The sequence below is a fragment of the Erpetoichthys calabaricus genome, chromosome 3, assembly GCF_900747795.2.
Source record: "Erpetoichthys calabaricus chromosome 3, fErpCal1.3, whole genome shotgun sequence".
Classification (NCBI taxonomy): Eukaryota; Metazoa; Chordata; class Cladistia; order Polypteriformes; family Polypteridae; genus Erpetoichthys; species Erpetoichthys calabaricus.
Window position 1 is genome coordinate 298371755 of NC_041396.2, and position 13135 is coordinate 298384889.

The 13135-nt window shown below is 41.5% G+C and overlaps 1 protein-coding gene across 1 annotated transcript in view; it reads right to left on the reverse strand.

Moving 5' to 3' along the window:
• The window catches only part of senp1 (SUMO specific peptidase 1), a 94682-nt gene that overhangs the window by 32120 nt on the left and 49427 nt on the right, over positions 1 to 13135 (reverse strand). Inside the window, exons 8-14 of the mRNA XM_028798574.2 lie at positions 11398 to 11639; positions 8159 to 8222; positions 8014 to 8052; positions 5716 to 5800; positions 5476 to 5619; positions 1298 to 1429; positions 917 to 1120 (exon numbers count right to left, since the gene is read on the reverse strand). Of these exons, the coding sequence (XP_028654407.2) occupies positions 917 to 1120; positions 1298 to 1429; positions 5476 to 5619; positions 5716 to 5800; positions 8014 to 8052; positions 8159 to 8222; positions 11398 to 11639 (910 nt within the window). The remainder of the gene's footprint in view (positions 1 to 916; positions 1121 to 1297; positions 1430 to 5475; positions 5620 to 5715; positions 5801 to 8013; positions 8053 to 8158; positions 8223 to 11397; positions 11640 to 13135) is intronic.

Sequence of the window (13135 nt, forward strand, 5' to 3'; positions counted from 1 at the left end):
TTTGAATAACGTCCCTGTCTCTCTACAACCTCCTGTGTTTCTGCGCAAATCTGTGACCCAAGCATGACAATATAAAAATAACCATATAAACATATGGTTTCTACTTCGCGGATTTTCACCTTTCGCGGGGGGTTCTGGAACTCAACTCCCGCAATCGAGGAGGGATTACTGTAATGCACAGCTGTAAATCTAAATAGATTGTGCACAATTATTCACTTTTTGTGGACAGCCCAAAGAAGAGTAGTGAGGGAGGCCAAGTAAAGACCTCTGATAACTCTGAAGGAGTTACAGGCTAAAACAGCCGAGTTTGGAGAGACTGAGCAGACAGCAAGCGGGTGCTTCACTAGTCACAGCTTAATAGAAGAAAAAAAAAAAAAAGAACACACACACACGGAATCCTGGCTAGAGTTTGTCAGAGAAAGTCCGCAAGAAGAAAGTTGGATGAGACCAAAATTAAGTTCTTTTGCCATTAAAATAAATGTCATGGTACGACTGCATATTTTAAAAACCACACTATTCCCAATATGCAGCATGATGGTGGTGGCAGCATCAGGCACTCATGAAGCTTCCCTGCAGAAGGCCCTGCAAAGCTTGTGAGGGTAAAGCAAAAGCAGTAAAATATGGTGCAATCCTCTGGAAAAACCTGATACAGTCTACAAGATTCCTGCAGCTTGGGAGAGGACCACCAAGTGAACTACCACAGGCATAAAGCCAAAAGCTACACAGGAATTGTTTCAGAAAAACAATATGAATGTTCTGGAGTGGTTGAGTTGGAGTACAGATCTCCATCTAACTGGGAATTTTGTGGTCGGACTTGGCAAAGACTTTTCACTAACAAACACAGTCATCGCCATTACACACATGCATGTCCTCATTGAAGTCTTTCTTTTGGCATTTAACTTTGTAGTCTACTTACAGCAAGACACCAATGAACACCGAGGTGCACTGGAATGAGAAGGATGTCCATTGCAAAAATGTCGACTTTCTTGGTCCACCGACGGACGGCTGAGAAACCGGCACTTTTAACTTTGGGAAAAAAGAAGGTATTGAAGGCGTGAACCTTGGGGAAGCCAGTCTGTTTGCTCCTCTCCACTAACATGTTCATGTAGAAGTTTATAACCTGCATAAAAAAAAAAAAAAAAGATGGAATTTTATTTGGTTTACAAAAGAAGAAAGGCTTTTCATAGCTTCCAGGAATGTTACATACTGAACACTATTCTCACTCTCTGCATTAAACAAACAGCGTTACTTTATTTGACTGGTTTTGTGTCAGCTAGGTCAGTAGCAAAGCACTTACCTCATCATTAAGCCAGTTCAGGTGACTCAGAGTCTGGATATCCTTGCGGGTTATTGTTAAACGGAAACCTTCACTCAGGATCTCATCGGGATTATCTCCCCTAAGTGCTTTCCGTACATCCTCCTCCATCTCCTGCAAATCATAAATAAAAACAAAATAGTTACATTTGCTGGTGCAAAGGAGAGAAAGAGAGAGAATTTGTGCACCCTGGTGCATAGGAAAAGCTCTCTGCATTCACTTAACAATACAGATATGGTTATAATGTATAAACACCTTTCTGGTTTTTGCTAGTTGATACAATACAAACCATACAAAGAAAAGCTTTCACATGCACAGAAGCTTAAAACTGATTTGACAACCTTTAGCGTTCAATAGAGATAAAAATTCTGAGATTTTACTCATGTGAATTATGTTGTCACTCAGACTCACAAAGGTACAGGCACCCAGCACCTAATGCACAACACCCATGTCCAAAAGGTAGTAGGTTTGAGCTCTGCTACAAGATTTCTGTACAACTCTTAAGTCTTCAAGGTACTTGAGGGCCTAAACAAAAAAAGAGCAATTGAACTATGGCTATTTTACTTGTAAAACACTTTGAGATGGTGTTCAATTTCTTGGATTAATGTGCAAACTGTAAGAAAACAGTCAAGTTTGTTAGTGTTTGAAACCTTAAGCATTCATATGTTAATATACAGTGGGTATAGAAAAGAATCCCCCCTTCAAAATATTCCCATTTTTATTGCTTTACAGCCTTAAATGAAAACACACAAATATTTTTCTAGCTTTACTTACTCAATGCAATCTATAACATCCAAGTGAAAGATATCACAGCTACAGTTCAGAAGAATTATAAAAAAATTCAAAAACAAGACATACTGAGATGAATAAAGGATCACTTCCCCAATGTCAATATTTTGTTGCATCACCTTTTGCTTTAATGACAGCCTTGAGTCTGTTGGGATACGTCTCCATCAGCTTTGCACATCTAGATTGATCAATATTCCCCCACCCCCCCTCTCTTCTTTACAGTTTAACTGTTCCAGTTCGGTCAAATTGGGTGGCAAACATTGGTGGTCTACTATCTTCAAATCTTTCCACAGATTTTCAGTGTGATTTAGGTCTGGGCTCTGTCTGGGCCACACAAGGACATTCACATTTTTCTCCATCAGCCACTGTGTGGTCAAGTTTGCTGTGTGCTTTGGGTTGTTATCGTGTTGAAAGGTGAACATTCCGCCCATCTTCAACTTTCTGGCAGAGGGTAGCAGGTTTTCCCTGACAAATTTGGTGGTATTTTGCCCCATTCATTTATCCTTCTACTCTAACAAGAGCCCCAGGCCCCCCACAACAGGATGCTGCCCCCTCCATGCTTTACTGTAAGTATGGTGTGTTGTGGATGGTGAGCTGCATTGCACTTCCGCCAGGTGTACCATTCGATTTTGGTCTCATCTGACCATAAGAACTTTTTCCACTTGGCATCAGAATCTTCAAGGTGCATTCTGGCAAAGCTCAAACGAGCCTTACTGTGGCCTTTCTTGAGAAGTGGCTTTTTCCTTGCGACCCTCCTGAACAAGCCACAATTGTGGAGCGCTTTTTGTGAAATTGTTGTCACATGCACACAATGACAACTCTTTGCCATTAAAATCCTGTAACTTCTTCAAAGTGGCCATTGGCCTCTTGGTAGCCTCTCTTACCAGTTTCCTCCTGGAGGTACGGCCGGATCCAGGGAGGGTCCTAGTAGTATCAAACACTCGCCACTTCTTTATGATGGACTTTACTGTGCTCCTTGGGATTGATAAAGCCTTTGAGATCTTTTGTCTCCATCTCCTGCCTTATGTCTGTCCACAACTCTATCCCTGAGATCTTTTCAAAGTGGCTTGCCACCCATAGTCAGTTGCACTACCAAGCAAGGGAATGAATGCTCCAGGAACAGCTTCACTAATCACATGGATTACAATTGAGCACAGGTGGAAGGAAGCCAGTAACCAAGGACTGCAATGGAAATGGTGGGCATTTACACCCGATTGATTTTAGGAACGGGGGATCCTTTATTAATCTCAGAATTTCTTGTTTTTTACTTTTTAAAATTCTTCTGAACTGTAGCTGTGAAATCTTTCACTTGAATGTTATAGATTGCATTGAGTAATTAAAGCTGGAAAAAATATTGGTTTGTGTGTTTTCATTTAAGGCTGTAAAGCAAGAAAAATGGGAATATTTTCTATTTCTTTTCTATACAAACTGTACATTTTTTCTTCCCTTTTTTTTTTAATTTCATGTGACAATTAAGGTGGCAGGTTGGCACAAATATAAAATAACTTATTTTTGTATAGTGCTCCTCAATCACTGCAGGCTCAGAGTGCTATAAACAAATTCCTAGGCAAAAATACAAGTATAGATTATAGTAATCAATAAATAATAGAGATGCTGGGGCTCCACAAGTCTTTTTTACATTTGCTTTTAGTAATTATACACACCTCGGTTCACACAGGTTAAAATTGTATGTTTTAAGTTCTTTATTGACCATATACCTATGGTCAAAAGTTTTAGAACACCTCAGTTCTTCCGTTTTTTTTTTTTTTTTTCAAAATTTAAGGAGTTTAAATGCAATGAATAACCTAAAATGGTGAAAAGGTAAGCAGTAAACTGCCAGAGGTTTAAATTTTAAGTTTATGTATGCAAAAACTGAAAAATGAAATTTCAGAATATTACAAATGGGCCTTCTACAGGGAGCAATTACTAGGTTAACAACCTACAGATGTTGTAAAGCAAAGTGAATTAAGCCTTTGAAATTGGAAGCAATTTGCAGAGGTGTCCCAACTTCTGTTGATTACTTAAAATCCCTCCGTCTGTCTTAAAGCAAAGCTGGAACAGACTGTGTTACTACACACTCTCTGAAGTACTACATGGACAAAATTACTCCGTAGAACGTTATAAATGCCCGTGATAATGGCAATCAACAAACAAAATGAGACTGAGCATTATTCCACTTAGAAATGGAAGCTTTTCATTTAGAAAAACTGCAAAAATAAAAAAAAAATCAAAGTGTCAGTGAGTCCAGTGGTGTCCTACACAATGCAAAGGTAATTGGAAACTAGAAGAAATTCTGATAGGAAGATATCTGGCAGACCCAAAGACATGCGTTTCTGAGGGTCACCAGCTTGCATGATATGCATTTCACAGCACAACAGCTTGAAGCAAAGCTTAACTGTGGTCGAAAAAAGCAAGTCTCAGTTTCTGCTGAGAAAAGCGATTTTGTGCTGCAGGTCTGATAGCATGAGTGGCAGTAAGAAAGCCATTACTTCAAGGACAAAATAGGGCCTTGACGAACCGGCTGTAAACTACTGCAGACTGGAAGAAAGTCTTGGACCGGCAAATCTAAATTTGAAATTTTCAGTTCATCACACAGGGTGTTTGTACACCATTGAGTTGGTGAAAGGATGGTTCCTGAGTGTGTGACACCAGTGTTGTTCCACTGTGTTTTATCAAGTTCAAAGTCAGTGCAACCGTCTACCAGGAAATTTTTAAAGTACTTCATGCTTCCCTCTGCTGATAAGCATTATGGAGAAGCTGATTTTATTCTTCAGCAGGACTTGGCACCTGACCACACTGCTAAATGCACCAATACTTGGTTTAATGACTATGGTAGCACTGTGCTTGATTGGCCAGCAAACTCGCCTGACCTATTGTCAAGAGGAAGATGAGACACACCAGACCCAACAATGCAGACGAGATGAAGGCCGCTATCAAGGCATCCTGGGCTTCCATAACACCTCAGCAGTGTTACAGGCTGATTCGCCTCCATGCCACGCCGCATTGATGAATTAATTCATGCAAAAGGAGTACCGACCAAGTACTGAGTGTGTACATGGACATACTTTTCAGTAGGCCACCAATTCTGTATTAAAAATCATTTTTATTTATTAGTCTTATGTAAAATTCTAATTTTGTGAGATGCCGAATTTAGAGTTTTCATTACCTGTAGGCCATAATCAGCAAAATTAAAAGAAATAAACTGTTGAAATAAATCACTGTGTGTGTAATGAATCTATACAATATACGAGTTTCACTTTTTGAATTGAATTACTGAAATAAATTAACTTTTTAATGATATTCTGATTTATTAAGATGCATCTATACAGTCTAAAAAGCAAACAATGGAGACTGTAGCAAGAAAGGGTCACCTTAGTAAGCTCAGGGAACTCCTCTTCTGCTGGCTTGACTGGCACTTCTTCTATAACTGCAGTCACTGGTACTTCCTTCTCTAGAGGTACACGCAGATGCAGCTCAATGTGGTCTTTGTCCCGTTGACCTTCCTCATGTAGTCGCTAAATCGAAATGGAGAAAAGATGAACCTGAATAATGAAAAGTGCTTGGCACATCAGCCTAAAAGAAGAGGTCACCATATAAAAAATTAACCTCACCTGCTTCTGTAACTTAAGAGTCAGTGCCTTTTGCTGTTCTATTTGCTTCTTCCTCTGACGTGCCCGAGAATCATGCATGCTGGAACTGCAAACATAAAAAGAGATTAGAATCACACGTGTGACCTAGCACACTGAAGGTGGTACTCAGGGAAGGTACTGTTGGAGGGGGCCAATTTAACCAACAGCACATAATAAAAGAATGTTTGACACTCTGTTCTCCTTCTGGATTTTGGCACTAACCCAATCAATCGCCAACCTTTGGTACCAACTGGAGTAATTCTTGTGTTCTCCTTTAAATTTTTCTATCTATTGCTTGTGATCTTTTATACTCCCTAATCACTCTCAAGTAGAGGTTGTCAAATAATTGCGTTTTATAAGTTGCCTTAGAGAAACAATATGGGTTGCATGCCAAACCAGTGCACCTCTAGGCTAACTAGTTTAAATTTCAAATCCAATTCCCTCTATGCTGTGAGCCCTCATGTACTGAGAAACAAAATTAAATTACAGTGCCAAGTCACTACCTGGTCACATGAGACTTTGTGAGTGCCCTGTAGAACACGGACTCAGGGAAAAAAATTTGGACGTGACAGTCAGTAGGCTTTGATCCCCAGGAATCAAGTTACCCGAACTATTCTCTAACATTTCAGTAATCATTTACCAATGCTGATCTTTCTGATCATGAAATAGGTCATTATGACAACAATTGATGAGAAGAATTCATACTTAATTGCAGAATCACGGTATTTGAATGTTCCTCTAGCGCGCCTCTTTCTCGTGCATGATTTGGTTCAAAAACTAATCAGCACATCATCATCTCATAACAGGCTTAAGTTTTGAGTTTGGTATTTTTACGTCTGGCTCTTTTAGCTCTATAACCATCCTCAAGAAACTGTGACACACAATCATCATCGAGATATCAATGTTTTCGGTATCAAGAGAACCTAAAATGTCGAGATCCGTTGAACACCGGAATCTAAAGCTTTCACTCCTTCCCCATAGACCAGAAGTGCCCAATACGTCGATCGCGATCGACCGGTAGATCGGAAAGGTAGTGCAGGTAGATCACGTTGCATTCAAAAAAAAAAAAAAATTTGTTACCGTTAGTCTATGGCATTCGTAGTATGAATCACAATCAGATTGTATGGGTGGTAACCTACCAGGTAACGCTTGTGGTTGGTCAGCAAGCCGGCTAACATCTGCCACGGTGCCCTCTTCAGTTGTGAAAAGCAAATCATAGAATGTTGCATAGTTACCTACCATACAATCAGATTGTAATTCAGACTACGAATGCCATGAATGTAATTACCCCGATCTACATGCTGTCAAATAAACGAACAACACGCCGTGGCGCAACGTAAAGAGGCTTCGCCGCTGACATCCAAGGTTCAATCCCCGAGAGGGGGTGCAGTGAGTGTGTACGCCTGATGAGTCCAGATTTGGGGCAAAACACGTGTCGCATACTCTTTGCATTATTTGGCAGTAGAACTATTAACGTTAGTCTATATACCCTCCCTATGGCATTTGCCACTTGATTGACATACAGGGCAGCCAGTCTGAGATCTCTTTTCTTCTAACACACTGGTCATCCCGCATGGACGATCAAATGCTCGAGCTACTGCAAAACTCCGGCTGTGATCTAGTTAGCCTTCCAATTTATATGGACTAAAGAAGGGATTTAAAAAAAAATTTGTTTGGAGAGGGTATGGGCTGGATGTGGAATCGGAAGAAGATTTTTTTTCTCACAATGTCACAATCGAAGTGAGTTTGTCTGATCTGTCAATCTATCATTGCTATTCCAAAGAAGGAAAATGTGGAAAGGCACTTTCGAACTGTTCATAAAAACTACGAAATTGACTTCCTTCCAAAAAGCGATCCAAGAAAGAGAAAGGAGAGGGAACTAAAATCGCAGTTAATCGGACAGCCGTCATTTTTCACTCAATTCACACAATTATTAAATCCAAATACTGTAGTGACCATAAATGTATTGAATTGTTATTGTGCCATAAAAGTTATTCAGTTATGCAAGGTACAACAACATATATTTTATGTATAAAGTATACTCTCTCTCTCTATACAGTACATTATATTATATATAGCTATAGCATTTTTAATGTAGGTAGATCATTTTGACCTGGTCATTTTAAAAGTTGCTCGCAAGCTGAAAAAGTGTGGGCACCCCTGCCATAGGTGATAGGTTATTGGGGGCACAAAGCAAAAAGTGTTCGGTACTGTCTATCAAAAACGTCAAATGATCAAGAAAATCGTTAAATATATATATATTTATAAACAGTAACTTACAGTTCTTTAATCCAGTGCTCTGCTTGAAAATAGAAAGCACTGTGTAAAAAAGAAATAAAAAGATGATGCCATCAGCCAAAATGTAACACACCCAACAACTGAACACAGCATGATGCACAATCAGATCACTACTCAAGCTGCATACCTGGACTCATCCTTCTTTTTGGCCTTCTGGGCTTTCACAAATATCACTGAGTCAGAGTCTGGGGCTGAAAAATAAATCAATCCATCAATAAATCAATAAATAAGAAAATAAAACAAACTAGTGAAGAAATTAGCAGGTAAAATTAAAAGCTTATAAAGCACACCGGGTAAACCTTCAACCTTCTAACGCTGTCTGCTGTTGTCTTAAGGTTCCCAGAAACTACAGCAGACATAAAGTGCACATGGCTACATCAGCCCAGAATGAAAATGGTTGTTCTTTCATATGTTTTAGCCTGAATTACTGCAGTTTGCCCATGCATAGCTCTTTCTGGGGATGTATATAATGCCTTATTTGTGTGCAAAAAGTTCAGCACAGACAAAAATCTTGAGTGTTGAGCAGACAGATCTTCAAACAGCTGTGATAATCTCGACTGATGAGAAAATACCACCACTCTGTCTGCATGTACAAATGAGGATCCACTGATGTGCCAAACATGAATTGGCTTTCAGAGAGCAGTTTAAACGAGCAAGTTAATAATTCAACTTAAGCAACACCACACACAGAGAAACCAGCCGTGAAAGCCATCATAAAGCACTTGGGCAGAAATAGTGGTGATGTAGAATTGGGAGGCTTTTCTTCAAATAGAATATCTCTTGGTGTTAAATCCATAACCAGAACTAGGTAAACAGAATTAAACATCATGATATACAATGCATGACACGAAAACACTATATACATTTATTGTGAAAAATACTGTACATTTCACAACACTATATAAAAGAAAATAGTAACACAGAATTGCACTCCTGTCCACAAATAAATCAAGTAATTTAGTAATTTGTAACAGAGAGGGCGAGTTTGTCATGAACTGTAGGGCCCTCATGCTGAAATGGCAACTCAAGTTATATTATTGAGGGAGTGAATGGCCAACACAATGGTGAGATGCCAGACACAGTTTTATGAAAACTCATAAATGTTAAGTGTGGAGTGAATAGACTCCTCTCAGCTGGAAAACAAGTTAGTATTCTGGTTGAAACATTTGATACTGGTAGCAGCTTTTACCAAACTGTATCTCTATATACAGCACCCTCCATAGTGTTTGGGACAAACACTAATTCTTCATTAATTTACATGTCTGCTCTAAAGTTTAAAATTACAAATCAAACAATTCAGAAGTGCACATTTCAGACATATGTCAGGGTATTTGCATACATTTTGGTCACACCATGTAAAAATGACACTTTTTACACATAGTCCCCCAACATTAGAGAGGACCATGTTTGGGACACAGCAAAGGCATGTCTACTGAAGCTGTCATATTTAGGACTTTCTCTCATATCCCTTGTATGCAATGACTGGTTGAAGTCTGTGATTCATGGACATCAGCAGGTGCTGAGGATCTTCTCCGGTGATGCTCTGCCAAGCCTTTCCCAACTCCTGCTTGTTTCAGAGGGCTTGTCCCCTCAAGTTCTCTCTTCAGCGTAAGAACTGCATGCTCAATTGGATTTAAATTGGGTGACTGCCTTGGCCATTCTAGAATTTTCCATTTTTAACTTTTGAAAAACTGTTTGGGTTGTTATCTCGTTGTAGGATGAAGCACCGTCCAAGGAGTTTGGAGGCATTTACTGGAGCTTGAGCAGATCAGATGTTTCTACACACCTCACAATTCATTGTGCCACTACCGTCAGCATTTACATCATCCATGAAGAGTGTGCCAGAACCTGTGGCAGCGATACATGCCCAAGCCATAATACCCCAGGCAACATGTTTAACAGATGAGGTGGTCTGCTTTGGAGCTTGGGTCTCCACACTTTGCTCTTGCCATAATTCTGATACAGGAATCTTTGTCTCATCTGTCCACGTCAGATAGTCGAGCCTCGGATTCAGGAGGAACAGTGTGGTTTTCGTCCTGGTCGCGGAACAGTGGGCCAGCTCTACACCCATAGCAGGGTGCTGGAGAGTGCATGGGAGTTTGCCCAATCAGTCTACATGTGTTTTGTGGACTTGGAAAAGGCGTTCGACCGTGTCCCTCGGGGAATCCTGTGGGGGGTGCTCTGGGAGTATGGGGTACCGGACCCCCTGATAAGGGCTGTTCAGTCCCTGTATGATCACTGTCAGAGCTTGGTCCACATTGCCGGCAGTAAGATGAACCCGTTTCCAGTGAGAGTTGGACTCCGCCAGGGCTGCCCTTTGTCACCGATTCTATTCATAACTTTTATGGACAGAATTTCTAGGCGCAGCCAGGGTGTTGAGGGGGTCCGGTTTGGTGGACTCAGGATTGGGTCACTGTTTTTTGCAGATGATGTTATCCTGTTTGCTTCATCAGGCTGTGATCTTCAGCTCTCTCTGGATCGGTTCGCAGCCAAGTGTGAAGCAGCTGGGATGGGAATCAGCACCTCCAAATCCGAGACCATGGTCCTCAGCCGGAAAAGGGTGGAGTGCCCTCTCAGGGTTGGGAGCAAGATCCTGCCCCAAGTGGAGGAGTTCAAGTATCTCGGGATCTTGTTCACGAGTGAGGGAAGAATGGAGCGTGAGATCGACAGGCGGATCGGTGCGGCATTCACAGTAATGCGGGCTCTGCATCGGTCTGTCGTGGTGAAAAAGGAGCTGAGCCATAAGGCGAAGATCTCAATATACCAGTCGATCTATGTTCCTACCCTCACCTATGGTCATGAGCTATGGGTAGTGACCGAAAGAACGAGATCGAGAATACAAGCGGCTGAAATGAGTTTCATCCGCAGGGTGTCTGGGCTTTCCCTTAAAGATAGAGTGAGAAGCTCAGTCATCCGGGAGGGGCTCAGAGTAGAGTCGCTGCTTCTCTGCATCGAGAGGAGTCAGATGAGGTGGCTCAGGCATCTGTTCAGGATGCCTCCTGGACGCCTCCCAGGGAAGACCCAGGACACGCTGGAGGGACTATGTCTCTCGGCTAGCCTGGGAACGCTTTGGGATTCCCCCGGAAGAGCTAGAAGAAGTGGCCAGGGAGAGGGAAGTCTGGGTATCTCTGCTCAAGCTGTTGCCCCCGCAACCCGATCTTGGATAAGCAGAAGAAGATGGATGGATGGATGGATAAATAATGCATAAATATTTTCTGTTACGTTGACTTACGTAAAGGCTGATCTTGTGTTATGAAGCAATGTGTCTCATTTTAACAATTAACAGTTTTATTACTCCTTCCAACCTAATGTTACAGGGATGAAGTTGCTCTGTGTGCTGCTGCATACAGTCAAATTTCTGCTCACCTGAGGACTGGGTGTCTTGAGAATTAGTGTCCTGTATTCCATCCCTCTCCAAAAGATGATTAGACTGTGAATATAGGCTCCCTGCGTCACTGGATGCCCAGAAAGGACTTGCCATGGTGCTTGACCCACCACTAGAGATTAGTTTAGGGCTTGGTGTTTCACTAGGCTCCGAAGAGTCATCGCTTATTTCCCCTTTGGCAGTCTTTCTTAACAGATAGGGATTAGGACTTAGGAAACTTGTTCTGGAATGAGAAAGGCAATACAAAATGAGCAATGTTTGCTTTTACTGGATAAAGTCAAACATACACACACACAAACATTATAACTACTAAAGAATAGTATACAACATGTTCTATATGTTTGTGAGCTCAATTCAGACAGTCTCACAGGAACAGATGTACAGTGGGGCAAAAAAGTATTTAGTCAGCCACCAATCGTGCAAGTTCTCCCACTTAAAAAGATGAGAGAAGCCTGTAATTTTCATCATAGGTATAACTCAACTATGAGAGAAAAAATGAGAAAAAAAATCCAGAAAATCACATTGTCTGATTTTTAAAGAATTTATTTGCAAATTATGGTGGAAAATAAGTTTTTGGTCACGTACAAACAAGCAAGATTTCTGGCTCTCACAGACCTGTAACTTCTTCTGTAAGAGGCTCCTCTGTCCTCCACTCATTACCTGTATTAATGGCACCTGTTTGAACTCGTTATCAATATAAAAGACACCCGTCCACAACCTCAAACAGTCACACTCCAAACTCCACTATGGCCAAGACCAAAGAGCTGTCAAAGGACACCAGAAACAAAATTGTAGACCTGCACCAGGCTGGGAAGACTGAATCTGCAATAGGTAAGCAGGTTGGTGTGAAGAAATCAACTGTGGGAGCAATTATTAGAAAATGGAAGACATACAAGACCACTGATAATCTCCCTCGATCTGGGGCTCCACGCAAGATCTCACCCTGTGGGGTCAAAATGATCACAAGAACGGTGAGCAAAAATCCCAAAACCACACGGGGGGACCTAGTGAATGACCTGCAGAGAGCTGGGACCAAAGTAACAAAGGCTACCATCAGTAACACACTACGCCGCCAGGGACTCAAATCCTGCAGTGCCAGATGTGTCCCCCTGCTTAAGCCAGTACATGTGCAGGCCTGTCTGAAGTTTGCTAGAGAGCATTTGGATGATCCAGAAGAGGAATGAAACCAAAATAGAACGTTTTGGTAAAAACTCTACTCGTCGTGTTTGGAGGAGAAAGAATGCTGAGTTGCATTCAAAGAACACCATACCTAATGTAAAGCACGGGGGTGGAAACATCATGCTTTGGGGCTGTTTTTCTGCAAAGGGACCAGGACGACTGATCCGTGTAAAGGAAAGAATGAATGGGGCCATGCTTCGTCAGATTTTGAGTGAAAACCTCCCTCCATCAGCAAGGGCATTGAAGATGAAACGTGGCTGGGTCTTTCAGCATGACAATGATCCCAAACACACCGCCCGGGTAACGAAGGAGTGGCTTCGTAAGAAGCATTTCAAGGTCCTGGAGTGGCCTAGCCAGTCTCCAGATCTCAACCCCATAGAAAATCTTTGGAGGGAGTTGAAAGTCAGTGTTGCCCAGCGACAGCCCCAAAACATCACTGCTCTAGAGGAGATCTGCATGGAGGAATGGGCCAAAATACCAGCAACAGTGTGTGAAAACCTTGTGAAGACTTACAGAAAACGTTTGACCTCTGTCATTGCC